This window comes from Amia ocellicauda, chromosome 22 (genome assembly GCF_036373705.1).
Source record: "Amia ocellicauda isolate fAmiCal2 chromosome 22, fAmiCal2.hap1, whole genome shotgun sequence".
Taxonomy (NCBI): Eukaryota; Metazoa; Chordata; class Actinopteri; order Amiiformes; family Amiidae; genus Amia; species Amia ocellicauda.
The window spans coordinates 5,879,118-5,892,804 of NC_089871.1; the positions used below are offsets into that span (position 1 = coordinate 5,879,118).

Genomic DNA, 13,687 nt, shown 5'->3' on the forward strand with positions numbered 1-13,687 from the left:
ATTGCTGTTGTTAATTGTGTAGTATTTACTGTGTGACATTACAGCACATATTTGTACCATGATGTAATCCTCCTAATAAAACATAAACATATATCTTTGTCATGATAAATCCCGGATTTATAATTGCGTGGCTTCGACTACAACAAGAGCAAGTTTCCCCACCGTCTTCCTCTGTCTGCATCAGTAACAACTTAGATTAAAATGCAAAACATAAAGCACTTCTTCCAATCCCGCGCGGTTTGACCTTGAGCCCAGTGTGAGCTGGCGCTGGAGTGGACTGAGTGAGGGGCAGAGATGCTGCTGCTAACAAACATTGATTTTCACTTGCCTTTCTCTGTCCCAGCGCAAAAGCATTGACTGCTGGATTGTGTGTAACACCCTCTAATGGTCTCGGCAGTGATTGATCAAGTGCAGCTGCATCAGAGATAGAGAGAAAGAGAGAAGGAATGAATGAAAGGGAATGACAGAGAAGAGGGATTTTACAGACGCATTAGTCTCCCACCTTCATGGTCTGACCCTTGTCCGAATCCTAGATCCCTCATTTCAAAAGTCTCATTTGAAGGAACCCCCTCATTAGCGGTGCTACTGACAGTTGGATGTGATTTTCAGGTGAATCCGTGCGGGTTTATGAGCTGTAGCTTCTTGTACATTTGCCAACACCAGGTGCTGGAAATTTCATGGCTGAGAGTGCATTTACATAGACAGATGTGAAGTTAAAATATTAAATATGTCCTGTATTTGTTTTTCTGCTTCATCAGTGCTGTATTATTATTATTATCATACTGTATTATATTAATTTTGTAAGTCGCCCTGGATAAGGGCGTCTGCTAATAAATAAATAATAATAATAATATATTCAGGGACTTGTAGCTAGTGAAGCCCCCCACCCCCCTAAAAAAAACCAACAAAAACAGATCAAGCTGCTGTAATGGGGGTCTAGCTTCAACCTCTGGAAAGAGGGACAAAAACATGCACTGGTGGCCTGGCTCCTCTCTTGTTGTTACTATTTTAGGGACTGTCGTAGCCCACTCATCACATTAGCTGCACTGCTGTTGTGTTAATTGTTTATTTTTTACGTAGAATTGGGGGATGTTTGTCATACAAAGGGAAGACAACAACAACACACCTCGTTTTTACATCCAACAAAGCATCATTCCAGGAAAACGTGGTGGGAGATCTAAAGGCGAGGTCATTGTTCCCTCAGTCAGAAGTGTCACAGGCATATGTGTATACAGTTAGGTTCATAACTATTTGGACAGTGATATAATTGTCATCATTTTGGCTCTGTACGCCACCACAGTGGTTTTTAAAGGAAATGTGCTTTAGGACGTGCTTTAAGTGTAGACTTTCATCTTTAATTTAATTTGGCTCAAAAGTAATTGGACAGACTAACATAATCATGAATTAAATTGTGAGTTTCAATACTTGGTTGCAAATCCTTTGCAGTCAATGACTGCCTGAAGTCTGGAACCCATAGACATCACCAGATGCTGGGTTTCTTCCCTGGTGATGCTCTGCCAGGCCTGTAATGCAGCTGACTTTAGTTCCTGCTTGTTCTTGGGGCGTTTTGCCTTCAGCAAGTGAAATGCTGCTCAATTGGATTCAGGTCTGGTGACTGACTTGGCCATTGCAGAACATTCTACTTCATCGCCTTAAAAAGTGTTGGTTTGCTTTCACAGTATGCTTCAGGTCATTGTCCATCTGCACTGTGAAGTGCTGTCCAATGAGTTTTTAAGCATTTGGCTGAATATGAACAGGTAATATAGCCCTAAACACTTCAGAATTCATCCTGCTGCTTTTGTCAGCAGTCACTTCATCAATAAATACAAGGGAACCACCTCCTTTGGCAGCCATACATGCCCATGCCATAACATGCTTCACAGAGGTGGTATGCTTCAGATCATGAGCAGTTCCTTCCCTCCTCCATACTCTTCCCATCATTCTGGTACAAGTTGATCTTTGTCTCATCTGTCCATAGGATATTGTTCCAGAACTGTACAGGGTTCTTTAGATGTTTTTTGGCAAACTCTAATCTGGTCTTCCTGTTTCCTGTTCCATCTTGTGGTAAACCCTCTGTATTTACTCTGGTGAAGTCTTCTTTTGATTGTTGACTTTGACACAGATATGCCTACCTCCTGGAGGGTGTTCTTGATCTGGCCAACTGTTGTGAAGGGGTTTTTCTTCACCAGGGAAAGAATTCTTCTGTCATCCACCACAGTTGTTTTCCGTGGTCTTCCGGGCCTTTTGGTGTTCCTGAGCTCCCCAGTGCATTATTTATTTTTAAGAATGTACCAAATAGTTGATTTGGCCACACCTAATGTTTTTACTATCTGTCTGATTGATTTGTTTTGATTTCTAAGGCAAAACTGAAGGCAAAACGCCCCAAGAACAAACAGGAATATAGACAGCTGCAGTACAGGCCTGGCAGAACATCACCAGGGAAGAAACCCAGCATCTGGTGATGTCTATGGGTTCCAGACTTCAGGCAGCCATTGACTGCAAAGGATTTGCAACCAAGTATTGAAACTATATATATATATATATATATATAATTTTATCCCCAGGGATTCTAAGTGTAAAATTATTTTGGAAGGGATTGTAACTTTAATATAACTTTATTGTGTTATATTTAATAATAATCATACATTGAATAGATCCTGAGGGTAAGCTAATCTGATGCTTTGAAAGTAGAGCAGGAGTCCCCTGTTTTGGTGCGAGGACCTGTGCTGACCTTCAGGCCTGGTTTTAGGATGTGCGTGGTGTTGTCCAGTCCTCTGATTGCCAAAGTAATCTTCCTGATAGCAGGCAGAGAGACTCGTTAATACAACCAAACAGCAGAAGCAACTGCTGAGAGAACGAACGGTGCCTCCAGCAGATAATTCACAATAACCGAAGAACGGAAAGCACTGAAATGACTCACAGGCTTGTGTCTTCATTTCTTATTCACGCGCTGTTCGTAGACAAAATTTATTCTGGAGACGATGAAGCATATTTTAAATCGTGGCTGAAATTCCTCCCATCTCCCAGGGATAAATAAATAAATAAATGCATGCGTGTCTGTAATCCATTTTATAAATTAAGACAAATGGAGGGAAAATGAAGAAATCCAATGCAGTGCTAATGAAAAGGAGAATTCAGTCTGGCTTGCTTTAGAATGAGCTGATTACCTGATGACCCTGAAATTTTAGTAAAATCAGGATAAGTGTGTCACTGAAGTGCCTCTCAACCCCTGAAGCAGTACGACAGTGGACTGGAGTGAGAGATTTATAAAGCACCAGTGGAGAGCCGAGTCGGGTTAAACACTAAAACTGTTGACAGAAATACACCAGAGAAGTGGCTGGAAATGGATGTTAAGTAACGCAACACAGCCACAGTTTGTAAGCCTGCAATCGTTTAGTCTCAATTAGCTTACAGCTTCTGTGGGGCGCCGTGTTGCTAAAATCAGCTCTCTTCCTACTTACTTTCAAATGAGCTGGGCGTTTGTCTCGGTCAGTCCTAGAAGGTGTTGAATCTTTTATTAAATGTTGGATCTGGCTTGTCGGGTTTTTGTGGTCAAAGCAGGGCTGCTACTCTGTCTAAGACACACGTTTAACCCGCTTTGCCGATTCTGGTACATCACGGATTATCTGCCATAGAAATGTGTTGTCTTTGAGGCAGCCATGTGGTCCATGGTATGTGATGCGTTTTGAAGGCTTTGCTTGCCATTTCTCAGCCTCTTTCACAGCAACCAGATCCACCACGGCAGCGGTCACATCAACCCAGATTAAAAAATGAAATACAATTCCCTCTCAACTCCGTCGTTGCTAAACAAAGATAAAAAGTGTGGCATAGCTGCAGAACATCCTTCACAGCAGGATGTTCTCCCCGAAACAGGATTTGCTGCTATTTCGAATGAATTCAGTTGTTTTTTGTTGGGCGGTGGAGAAGGAACGACTGCCAAAAAGCACTGCGTAATCTGTGTGTTGTAATGTCAGAAAGTGCTACACCGTCAGATTGGAGTTATTGTGCAATATCATGCAACACTGTGGTGTTAAACCATTCTCCATGTGTTTAGCAGTTTTGGATGATGGGTGTGTTTATTTTGAAACATTTGTTGTGTATAGAAATTCCTCCATATCAGAGAGTGTTGTAACATCGTGAATTCCTCTTTGATTACACATACTGCCCTTTCCCCCGCCTCAATCTCATTTGTATGCTCATTTCTCCTTTGAATGAATTCACTGTGGAGGATGGTGGCAGTCAATACCATCACAGAAAAAATAAAAAGGCTGCTGCATTTTCTTCGTTCCTCCTCTCTGGCACTGTCAGGAGATGGATTTCAAAGTAGGACCTCTTGAGGTTAAACATTTAATTTGTAAGAGTGAAAAACACTCTGCAGGCAGTTAAAAATGTGGCGGCGCAGGCTGTGGGCTTGCTTTGAAGAAAGTCAATTTTCACTACACAAGATTACAGTTTAATGTCCCCCATTTGCATTCTGTATCATTCGGGGTATGGGCGAAATTGCAACTGGTCCTTTATTCCCATTGGGGCTTGCTATATTTCATGCTCCGTTTATTGTGATCTGAACTTACGATTTTAGTTTTATGGACTGAGATGAGAGGGGTATCTTCAGGGGAATGAATGCCATTTTCCCCTTTATGTGAAGTAGCTGCAAAGAGCTCAGTTTCTGCAGAATGGCATAAAATACTAATACTAAATACTAATAACACAATCAGGTATCCATAAAGGAAGTACCAGGCTTGTTGTGTGGTTTGATTTTTAAGAGAACCACGTGGAGTGCTTTTCATCTGTCACTGTATTTTGTTTTTCATTTTGTGTCTTGTTTAATGTGTGTAGAAAGCAGTGACCTTTAGCGTCTGAAAATCTTTTTAAAAGATAGAAATAATAATCCAATTGAAATCTTCTGGAGGGTTCCAGCTGTGGGGCCCACCAGTAGCTGAAAGTGTCTTCATCCTCAGAGAGGGAAGGGATTATTGCTGGGATTATTGCAGCCCAAGCAAGACCATTTTACTCAAGGTATTATAGCTTTACTGAAGGCAAGTGTTTCTGTTTTTCACATGTATCTTTTTCAATGCTGATTTGAAGCCAAGACTTGGAATAAAAGCTTACATCTTTCCATGCTTTTTTGTGTTGTTTTCTGTTTGTGTGTGATTTTTGCATCTATTGACCATTTTTCAAAGCCATAGGTGAGCAGTGGTAATATGCATTTTTCAAATCTTTGAGCAGATGGGTAGATTTATTTTCAATAGTGTTCAATTGTATCCAAATTTGTCTTCCATAAGATCTCCTTTTGCACTGATTTATTGTCCAAGGAAAACGTAGCTGTTGACATCTTCTTTCGATCTGCTTAAATGTTCGCAGTTTTCGCAAGGCTATTGTCCAGTTTTCAGCTTATTAGAATATGAAGTAAACAATTCATGATATTTGTACATAAATAGTGTATGGAAAATAAGCTAAGTGATATGTTTGAATTATTGATATGAAAAACTTTTTGTAAATTTGTGTATTTCACTTTTTTTTCTACATCCTGTGAACAAGGTTATTTCCTGTAATTTTGAAACATCCCAATGAGAGACCCCATGTGTAGAATAAAAAATACTTGCCCTTGGAAAAAAAAAATGTGCCTTGGGTTTTAAGTAGAAGGGGAACAGAGTACAGAAGGAGGGAAATAAATAAACGAGCTCACAAACAAAATACAAAACGTGCCCAGATTGAGGAGAGAGGGTAGTGATACAAGGGGAAATAACAGTGTCATTGGGAGTCTTGGAAAGAAGAACATAAACAGCAGGAAGTCTCTTCACAGAAGCAGCAAGAGGCAGTGAAAGACAAATGAAAATCTCTGGCAAGGTCCTTGTTTTTTTTCTCTTGTTTTCCTCAAGGTCAGCCCTCAAATCTCTCTTTTGTGGGTAATGTCATTTAATCAGAAGTAAGAGAAATGTCCTTTCACCTTGCCCTTTTCATATTCTCTATATATCATAATTTACTGAAACAATCACCACATGGAACTGTCTTTTAAAAAATCAACTTTAAGTCTGTCTTGGTGAAGTACACTCACCTAAAGGATTATTAGGAACACCTGTTCAGTTTCTCATTAATGCAATTATCTAACCAACCAATCACATGGCAGTTGCTTCAATGCATTTAGGGGTGTGGTCCTGGTCAAGACAATCTCCTGAACTCCAAACTGAATGTCTGAATGGGAAAGAAAGGTGATTTAAGCCATTTTGAGCGTGGCATGGTTGTTGGTGCCAGACGGGCCGGTCTGAGTATTTCACAATCTGCTCAGTTACTGGGATTTTCACGCACAACCATTTCTAGGGTTTACAAAGAATGGTGTGAAAAGGGAAAAACATCCAGTATGCGGCAGTCCTGTGGGCGAAAATGCCTTGTTGATGCTAGAGGTCAGAGGAGAATGGGCCGACTGATTCAAGCTGATAGAAGAGCAACTTTGACTGAAATAACCACTCGTTACAACCGAGGTATGCAGCAAAGCATTTGTGAAGCCACAACACGTACAACCTTGAGGCGGATGGGCTACAACAGCAGAAGACCCCACCGGGTACCACTCATCCCCACTACAAATAGGAAAAAGAGGCTACAATTTGCACAAGCTCACCAAAATTGGACAGTTGAAGACTGGAAAAATGTTGCCTGGTCTGATGAGTCTCCATTTCTGTTGAGACATTCAGATGGTAGAGTCAGAATTTGGCGTAAACAGAATGAGAACATGGATCCATCATGCCTTGTTACCACTGTGCAGGCTGGTGGTGGTGGTGTAATGGTGTGGGGGATGTTTTCTTGGCACACTTTAGGCCCCTTAGTGCCAATTGGGCATCGTTTAAATGCCACGGCCTACCTGAGCATTGTTTCTGACCATGTCCATCCTTTTATGACCACCACGTACCCATCCTCTGATGGCTACTTCCAGCAGGATAATGCACCATGTCACAAAGGTCGAATCATTTCAAATTGGTTTCTTGAACATGACAATGAGTTCACTGTACTAAACTGGCCCCCACAGTCACCAGATCTCAACCCAATAGAGCATCTTTGGGATGTGGTGGAACGGGAGCTTCGTGCCCTGGATGTGCATCCCACAAATCTCCATCAACTGCAAGATGCTATCCTATCAATATGGGCCAACATTTCTAAAGAATGCTTTCAGCACCTTGTTGATTCAATGCCACGTAGAATTAAGGCAGTTCTGAAGGCGAAAGGGGGTCAAACACAGTATTAGTATGGTGTTCCTAATAATCCTTTAGGTGGGTGTATATTTAGTGCTTAAATAGCTAAGCGAAAATTTCAGTGGCCTCTGATATGGTCCCGATCTTTATTATACCCACGTGCTTTAATATGTCAAAGGAGGCCTTGGAGCCCAGCACAGGAAATCGAAGTGCCATCGCTGTGACGTCATCTCTGAAATTAGTGTTGGAGCGTGTCATGTCAGTGGGAGAAAACCATTTGAGGTGGCAGGTATGAATAGGTATCATGTGGCAAGCTGAAATTATATTTAAAAGGAGTTAAAGAAGCAAACATAACTTGGGCTCTCTCTGAGGTCACCGTGTAACAGATGAACACATGATTCGGTCCTCGCATTGTGGAGGCTGCCCCCTGGTGTTGAGGGAAGGTAATGCAAAAGAGGGGCTTTAACGGATTCCCTCGAACCACGTCTCAGAAGATCTGGGGTTTAACAAGAGTCGAGCTAGTGAGCCAAGTGGATTAATGATTCAAGACCTGGTTTGGGATAGAAGGCAAAAACAGTATATCAAATCAACTATCATTTTGTTGCATTGAAAATGGCATGAGCTGGTCATGCCTGCCCACCTTCCGGCCGCCACGTCTGGGGGTGGACAGAAAGAATGTGAAACAGACATGAACAGTTGGGTTTCCTTTGGTCAGAAGGGAAGATGATCTTCTGGAGGTGTTGAGTCTGAGAAAAAAACAAGAGCGAGGATGATTTACAGAGGCTGCTGTGAGAAGTTTTAGTGTCATTGAGAACTGCAAGCTTGACGTCTTAGAAAGCAGTCCCGGTCTGTTTGATTGATTATTTTATCTGGCAAATTTGGGCCCGAGAGATGGCGAATCCTTTTAGGTGGAATTGAATTAAAATCAGTTTGAGTGGTTGTTTTTTTAAGGAGGAGTGTTTGGTGGAGCATAGGGACAATGTAATTGTAGATCCTTGCAGCTAAGTTTGTTGGTCTTTTAATAAAACAGAGTTTCACACAGTGAAAGCAGGAACGCCTCATATCCTGTTAATAATGCATTATTATTTGTATGTTTTTAATTGTTCCCTTATTGAATTATACATTTTGGAGGTTGTTAAAAAAGTGGCCAGTCTATGATTATGTGTCGTGGGATTTATTGACAAACACTGCTGTGTGAACATGTGATATGAAGTATTTTTTTCTTAAACACTGACCTGATCTTTTTTTCTAGTGTGGGGGGTTGGGGGCAAACAAGATAAAATGCCCTTCAGTTTGTTTAACCTGAATTCATCTGCGTAGAAAGGCACCCCATTGCCATGGTGACGAAATCTTTATTTGGCACAACAAAAGTTGTAAAAAAAAAAGTGCTGCAGTGCCGAGAGAAAGTGGCCTGATTGCTTGCAAACACAAGGAATCCATTCTCTTTAAAATCGACGGCCGCGCTAGTGAAGTAACTGTCACTGTCACTGGCACGTACTTCTTCTTCTTTCTTTTGTTAACTAATAAAACTCTGCCCCAGCACACAACTGCGGGACAGAAACAGTGTGCAGCTCCAAGCGAAGAGAACAAACTGCAGATCTGGAGCAATTACTCAGTCAGAGACTCCAGAAATGGCTTCTCGGGGGATTAGCTCAAAACGGGGCATACTGCCGACACAGCACTCCCTGGCGCTCTGCTGGGCCCCGCATTGAAAACTGCTGTTTCTTCAACACTATGAGAGATGAATGTTACTCACCAATTGGGCTGTATACAGACTACAGGCATAAAATAATGCTTAGTAGCCGACTAGAATGGAGCCATAAATTCAGATGCAAAACATCCGTGCACTCCCAACATTAATGGGATTTTATGATCAAGGCTTGTAGATCAGCCCACAGTGTAACACAATCCTTACTCTGGGTGGAGTAGGTTTTGGGGTGCATACCCTACTGGGAATCTTAATGGTTCGTGTTTCATGTTTCTACTGCTTGTAATTTCCTGGTCAGAGTACACTGAGCTCAGCAATATAATTAGTGGAGCCCCCCTATCGATTTATAAGCCTTTCAGTGCCGCCAGTAAAGTTCAGCCAGTGTCGTAACTAGTGTAGCTGCTTTGTCCAACTCCTTGTTGTTTGATATATCTTCTGGTGCACTGTACATAGAGGCCTGCTTTTAATGCTGCACGAACCAATGAATCACGTCCCTCGGGGCAGGTGTTTAATGAATGGATCTGTGCTAATATCTCTGATGGGGCAGCACGTCCCTCGCAGGAAGCAGGAAATGGCATTGATGATTACAAGGGCAGAGGTCACAGACTGCAGCGCTCCCTGAGTGCCAAATTAAAAATCTCTGTGATATTTGCAGGATATTATCTGAGCCTCAGCTGCATTAAGATTAAGTCTCTTTCTATTATTTTCTTTTTTTTTCACCACTTTCTTCAGACCATTCTTCAGAGCTGTCCTTGTAATCCGTTCTCAGTGGGATCCTGGACAATTAAAGTGTGATGGAAATGTGCCAGGTTTCGTGTATTAAAGATCATCATTAGTTGTTAGATTCTAAGTTTAGCATAATTATGATTGTATTCAGTTAATGTGTTCATCTGAGGCAGCCCATTTGCTTGTGTGTTTCTTGGTAGAGATTTGAAATGAAAAAGACAAATCGCTTGTAAAAATAAGGAACTCCTTCTCATATGCACGTGCAAACACACACACAATCATAAACTTAAATGTAAACACTCAAACTGAAACTGAAAGGTTTGCAAATGGTCTTTGATTCTGTTTGTGTCACTATTCCTTCTGCAAACCATTTTTAAATGTAGAAAAGCAGAAACCGCACGTTTTTAAATGTTTACAACTTGGTTACCCTTCAATGGGAAACTTTGGGATAATAGGAAATCCAAATGTTTGATCTTAAACACCTGTTACCTACCACAGCAGAATGAAAGTATCTCAGAATAAGCAACGCTAAGTAGGCAGGTCACTGTATCTCTGTATCATGTGCTTTTGAAATCTATTACTTAAGGGAAAGTAAAAGTTTGCCTTTCTGCCTAATTTATGTCTAATAGCTTCAGATAACCTTCTCTCCCCATAGAATGAAAATACAGCAATTAACTACTTATTCGGGTACCTTATCTGTGATCTGACAAGCCTTTTCTTCATGTGATGACTTTATTAAAGGGGATAATTAAACGATTCACTTATTTTGCATGTGAAGCAGAAAGCTCCCCATCCCCTTAAGAACAGAACGGAATATCCAAGTCTTGTCACATCTGCATAATATAAATGCTGATGTTTTTATTGCAGTCTATGATTTGTCAAGTTGGTGGTGGTGGGGGTTCCCACTTTTGAGACTCAGCTATCCGCTATTTCAGCCATCTTTATTTGCCTTTTTTGTGGGGATACATAGAAACCCACACCATTAACTTTTGAAGGTGGTTGGCAGAGAGGCCTTCACCCCCCAGTAGACTGATATATAACTACATCCTACCACAGCAATGAGCTATTCTCATTTGCCTAACCTGGCTTTGGCTGTTGTGCAACATCAAAATATAATATTTACAAAACATCCAATTCTGTCCGAAAGTGCTGGGGTGGCTGGCTGACCCAGAACTAAATTTTTCCCGAGCATCACCACAACGTCATTAATTTCGGGCTCTGGCATACCCATGAACGATGACCCCATTACTTCCGCAGCTTCTTCTTGCTACGGCAGAATCTCGTAAGCATATCTGCATCTCGAGCTCAGCTCCGGACATCGCTGTTCAATTAATCTTCATCAGTCACGTAGAGGCGGGGGGGGGCTTTCCGTGTGTTTCAGCGATTGTTGCCTAAACCAGAACCTGCTTTTTGAGGATGCTTTATAATAGATATCTCAAACATGTCTATATAATATATGCATGTGTGAGTGGAGGCATATATACTCACAACTCTTTCACTTTACATACTAGGTTATTGGTGGGTGTTTACTTTTTTTAACAGCATCAGGAGCAGTTATTCTATTAACTAATTTATTCCCCTTTTTAAGTATAATCATGTTTTTATGTACAGTTCAAATAAAGATACCACTTCCTCTCTCCAGTGTTTGTACAAATGTGTGATGATTCACGTCATTCTCATAATTAGAAGCATTTTTATCAGACCTGAATAAATATATAGTCCTGTATTTATGAATCATTGGACTCCCAGTGAATTGCCTCGAGTCCTTTTCACCAGTGCACTAATGTACAGTACACATCTGATCCACATGAAAGTAATTCAGGAATGAGTTATCAAACAATATTACTCAGGCCTTTAGTGCTCAACGCTGATGCAACCCTGCCAATAATGCAGCTGGACATTTGCCGGGAACACAAAATTACTCTGATAGCAGAACTATCTCTCTATCATGCACACTTTTCACAGTAGTACACAATTCAAAATTAAAATACAATCTCAGGAATACTAATCGGAAACCTCGGTCCTGGCCAAGACTTCCTTGAGCCCTAAAGTCAAGGTGTGACCCAGTGTGGGAAAAGGCCAGTGTGGGCAGCTCGAGTCTTGCAGGTTCAACTGTTAAAGGCAATAGACTTCTCACCTTTTTTATTTTTATTTTTTTCATTTGGTCTTTTTAATGAGAGGAAAAGCAGGGAGGCAGCCGAGTGCCAGAGCCGCGGACAGCACAGCACTCACGGACATGCTGGGAAGCAGATTAGAATAGCGTTTTTCCTCCATTAAACTGTCAGATTGAATTTAGCAGAGCTGATTAGTGCAGCCGGTGAGGCCCTGCACCCCGCCCCCCTCTCTCTCCCTCTCTCTCTCTCTGCTCTCTCTGCTCACTCTCGCCTGTGGACTGGACCTCTTCTGACCCCCGGTTGTTTTGTTCCACAGGGTGCTGGAAGCCAGGCTGCGGCCATGTACGATGGGGCGAGGGTGCCCTCTCCTCAGGAGAGCGCCAATGGGTTCCCCCAGCCAGGAGCGTCCGCCGCCAGGCCCAAATCTGACGACGAGACCAGGAAGACGGAGCCATTGCTAGTGAAGAAAGCCCACCGGGAGATTCTGGACCACGAGCGCAAGAGGAGGGTGGAGCTGAAATGCATGGAGCTGCAGGAAATGATGGAAGAGCAGGGGTGAGCTTCCTTCTCTCTCATATCTTTCTTTCTGGAGAGAGTCATGTGTTCGTGCCAGTGGGGGATTTACATAAAACTTTAAACCGCAAATGTCAGTATAAATAATTCTGAATGACTGAACATTTCACCACACATTGATTTAATTTAAAAATGCTCGCCAGCCTTTTTGTCTTTCTTTAGAAACAGAAATGTTTTGAGGTATCGAAATAAAGTAAAACAGTTCACATACCAGTATGTAGCATTACTAAAACATCAGGCTTTGCCCGAGTTTTTATCAAACATATTTCAGCAGAGCCCGGCTCTCACAGGTACATGTGGTCCTTGAGGGTTAGAATGTAGAGGTATATTTAAATCATCAGACAATTTTTTTTAATAATGTTTGCCTAATTATCCAAATAATTAGTTTGATATAGCAATTGAGAACTTAGAGTGGATGAATCAAAATGTAAAAGGCTCCGAAGCCCTAAAGAGCAGAGTTTCTGCAGCTCTGCTCCTCAGAAACACAGCCAGGCCTCCAAGCAGAGCATGAATGTAACGTTATTTTTATTTATTCCAAGCAGATAACACATCAATCTAAATGCATTGCTTTTTTGTTTGAAATACATTAGAGCAATCAAATCGAGATGCTTCTCCATACGAAATTAAAGATAAAAAATGTAGATAGCACACATTTGTCATTTCATATTCAGTCTCGTGAATTGCTTCTTTGCCTATTCCGCTGAGGATTATTTCCTTCTCAAAACCCTTTTCCTTGTCATTTAAAAATAAATACAGTTCTTTAATTGATTTTACATGTTTTTAATGCCTGAGAATTTACCAAGCTCGAAAAAAAGAAAAATAATGACACAGTCAATGAAGGGAATGTAAATCCATCGGGTTTGTAACAGGTAATAGGACTCTGATATTTAAAAACGCATATTTCCATATCGATGGAACTCATCAGAAATAATTTGAACGCCATTTCTGAACAACACTTTATGACATTTCACTGGGAGTTTGAATATCTTACTTTGAAAATCTGGAAGTTTGGAAATGAAGCGATTCCATCACGTGCCCTTGACCTCTTTCTTGTTGTCCCTGGTAACTCCTGATTTGGTACATTAGGATGCCTTTATACAACTTGATATATCGGCAGACCAGTTCTAAGGCTCCTTGCCAGGCGTCAAAACTGTAAGTAGCAATAAATCTTCCTGCTATCTACCACACATCTGGAGGGAACGGCTGAGGCGCAATCTGTTTGAAGGTTCTGCGTCGTCTGCTGCAACATTTTTCACCTAGCATGTCGAGTTAAGGTTGCATTCGCATAACAAGCTCTCAGAACATTAGAAACCTCTCTGCCCATACTTCTTAGTATTAGTATTATTATAATTCTAGAGCAATCTAGGGAAACTTTTTATTAC

The 13,687-nt window shown here is 41.4% G+C and overlaps 1 protein-coding gene across 2 annotated transcripts in view; it reads left to right on the forward strand.

Annotated features, from left to right (window-relative positions):
- The window catches only part of srrm3 (serine/arginine repetitive matrix 3), a 97,522-nt gene that overhangs the window by 31,771 nt on the left and 52,064 nt on the right, over nt 1-13,687 (forward strand). For both annotated transcript variants that reach the window (XM_066695287.1, XM_066695288.1), the window contains exon 2: nt 12,049-12,287. In XM_066695287.1, the coding sequence (XP_066551384.1) occupies nt 12,073-12,287 (215 nt within the window). In that variant the 5' untranslated portion in view covers nt 12,049-12,072. The remainder of the gene's footprint in view (nt 1-12,048; nt 12,288-13,687) is intronic.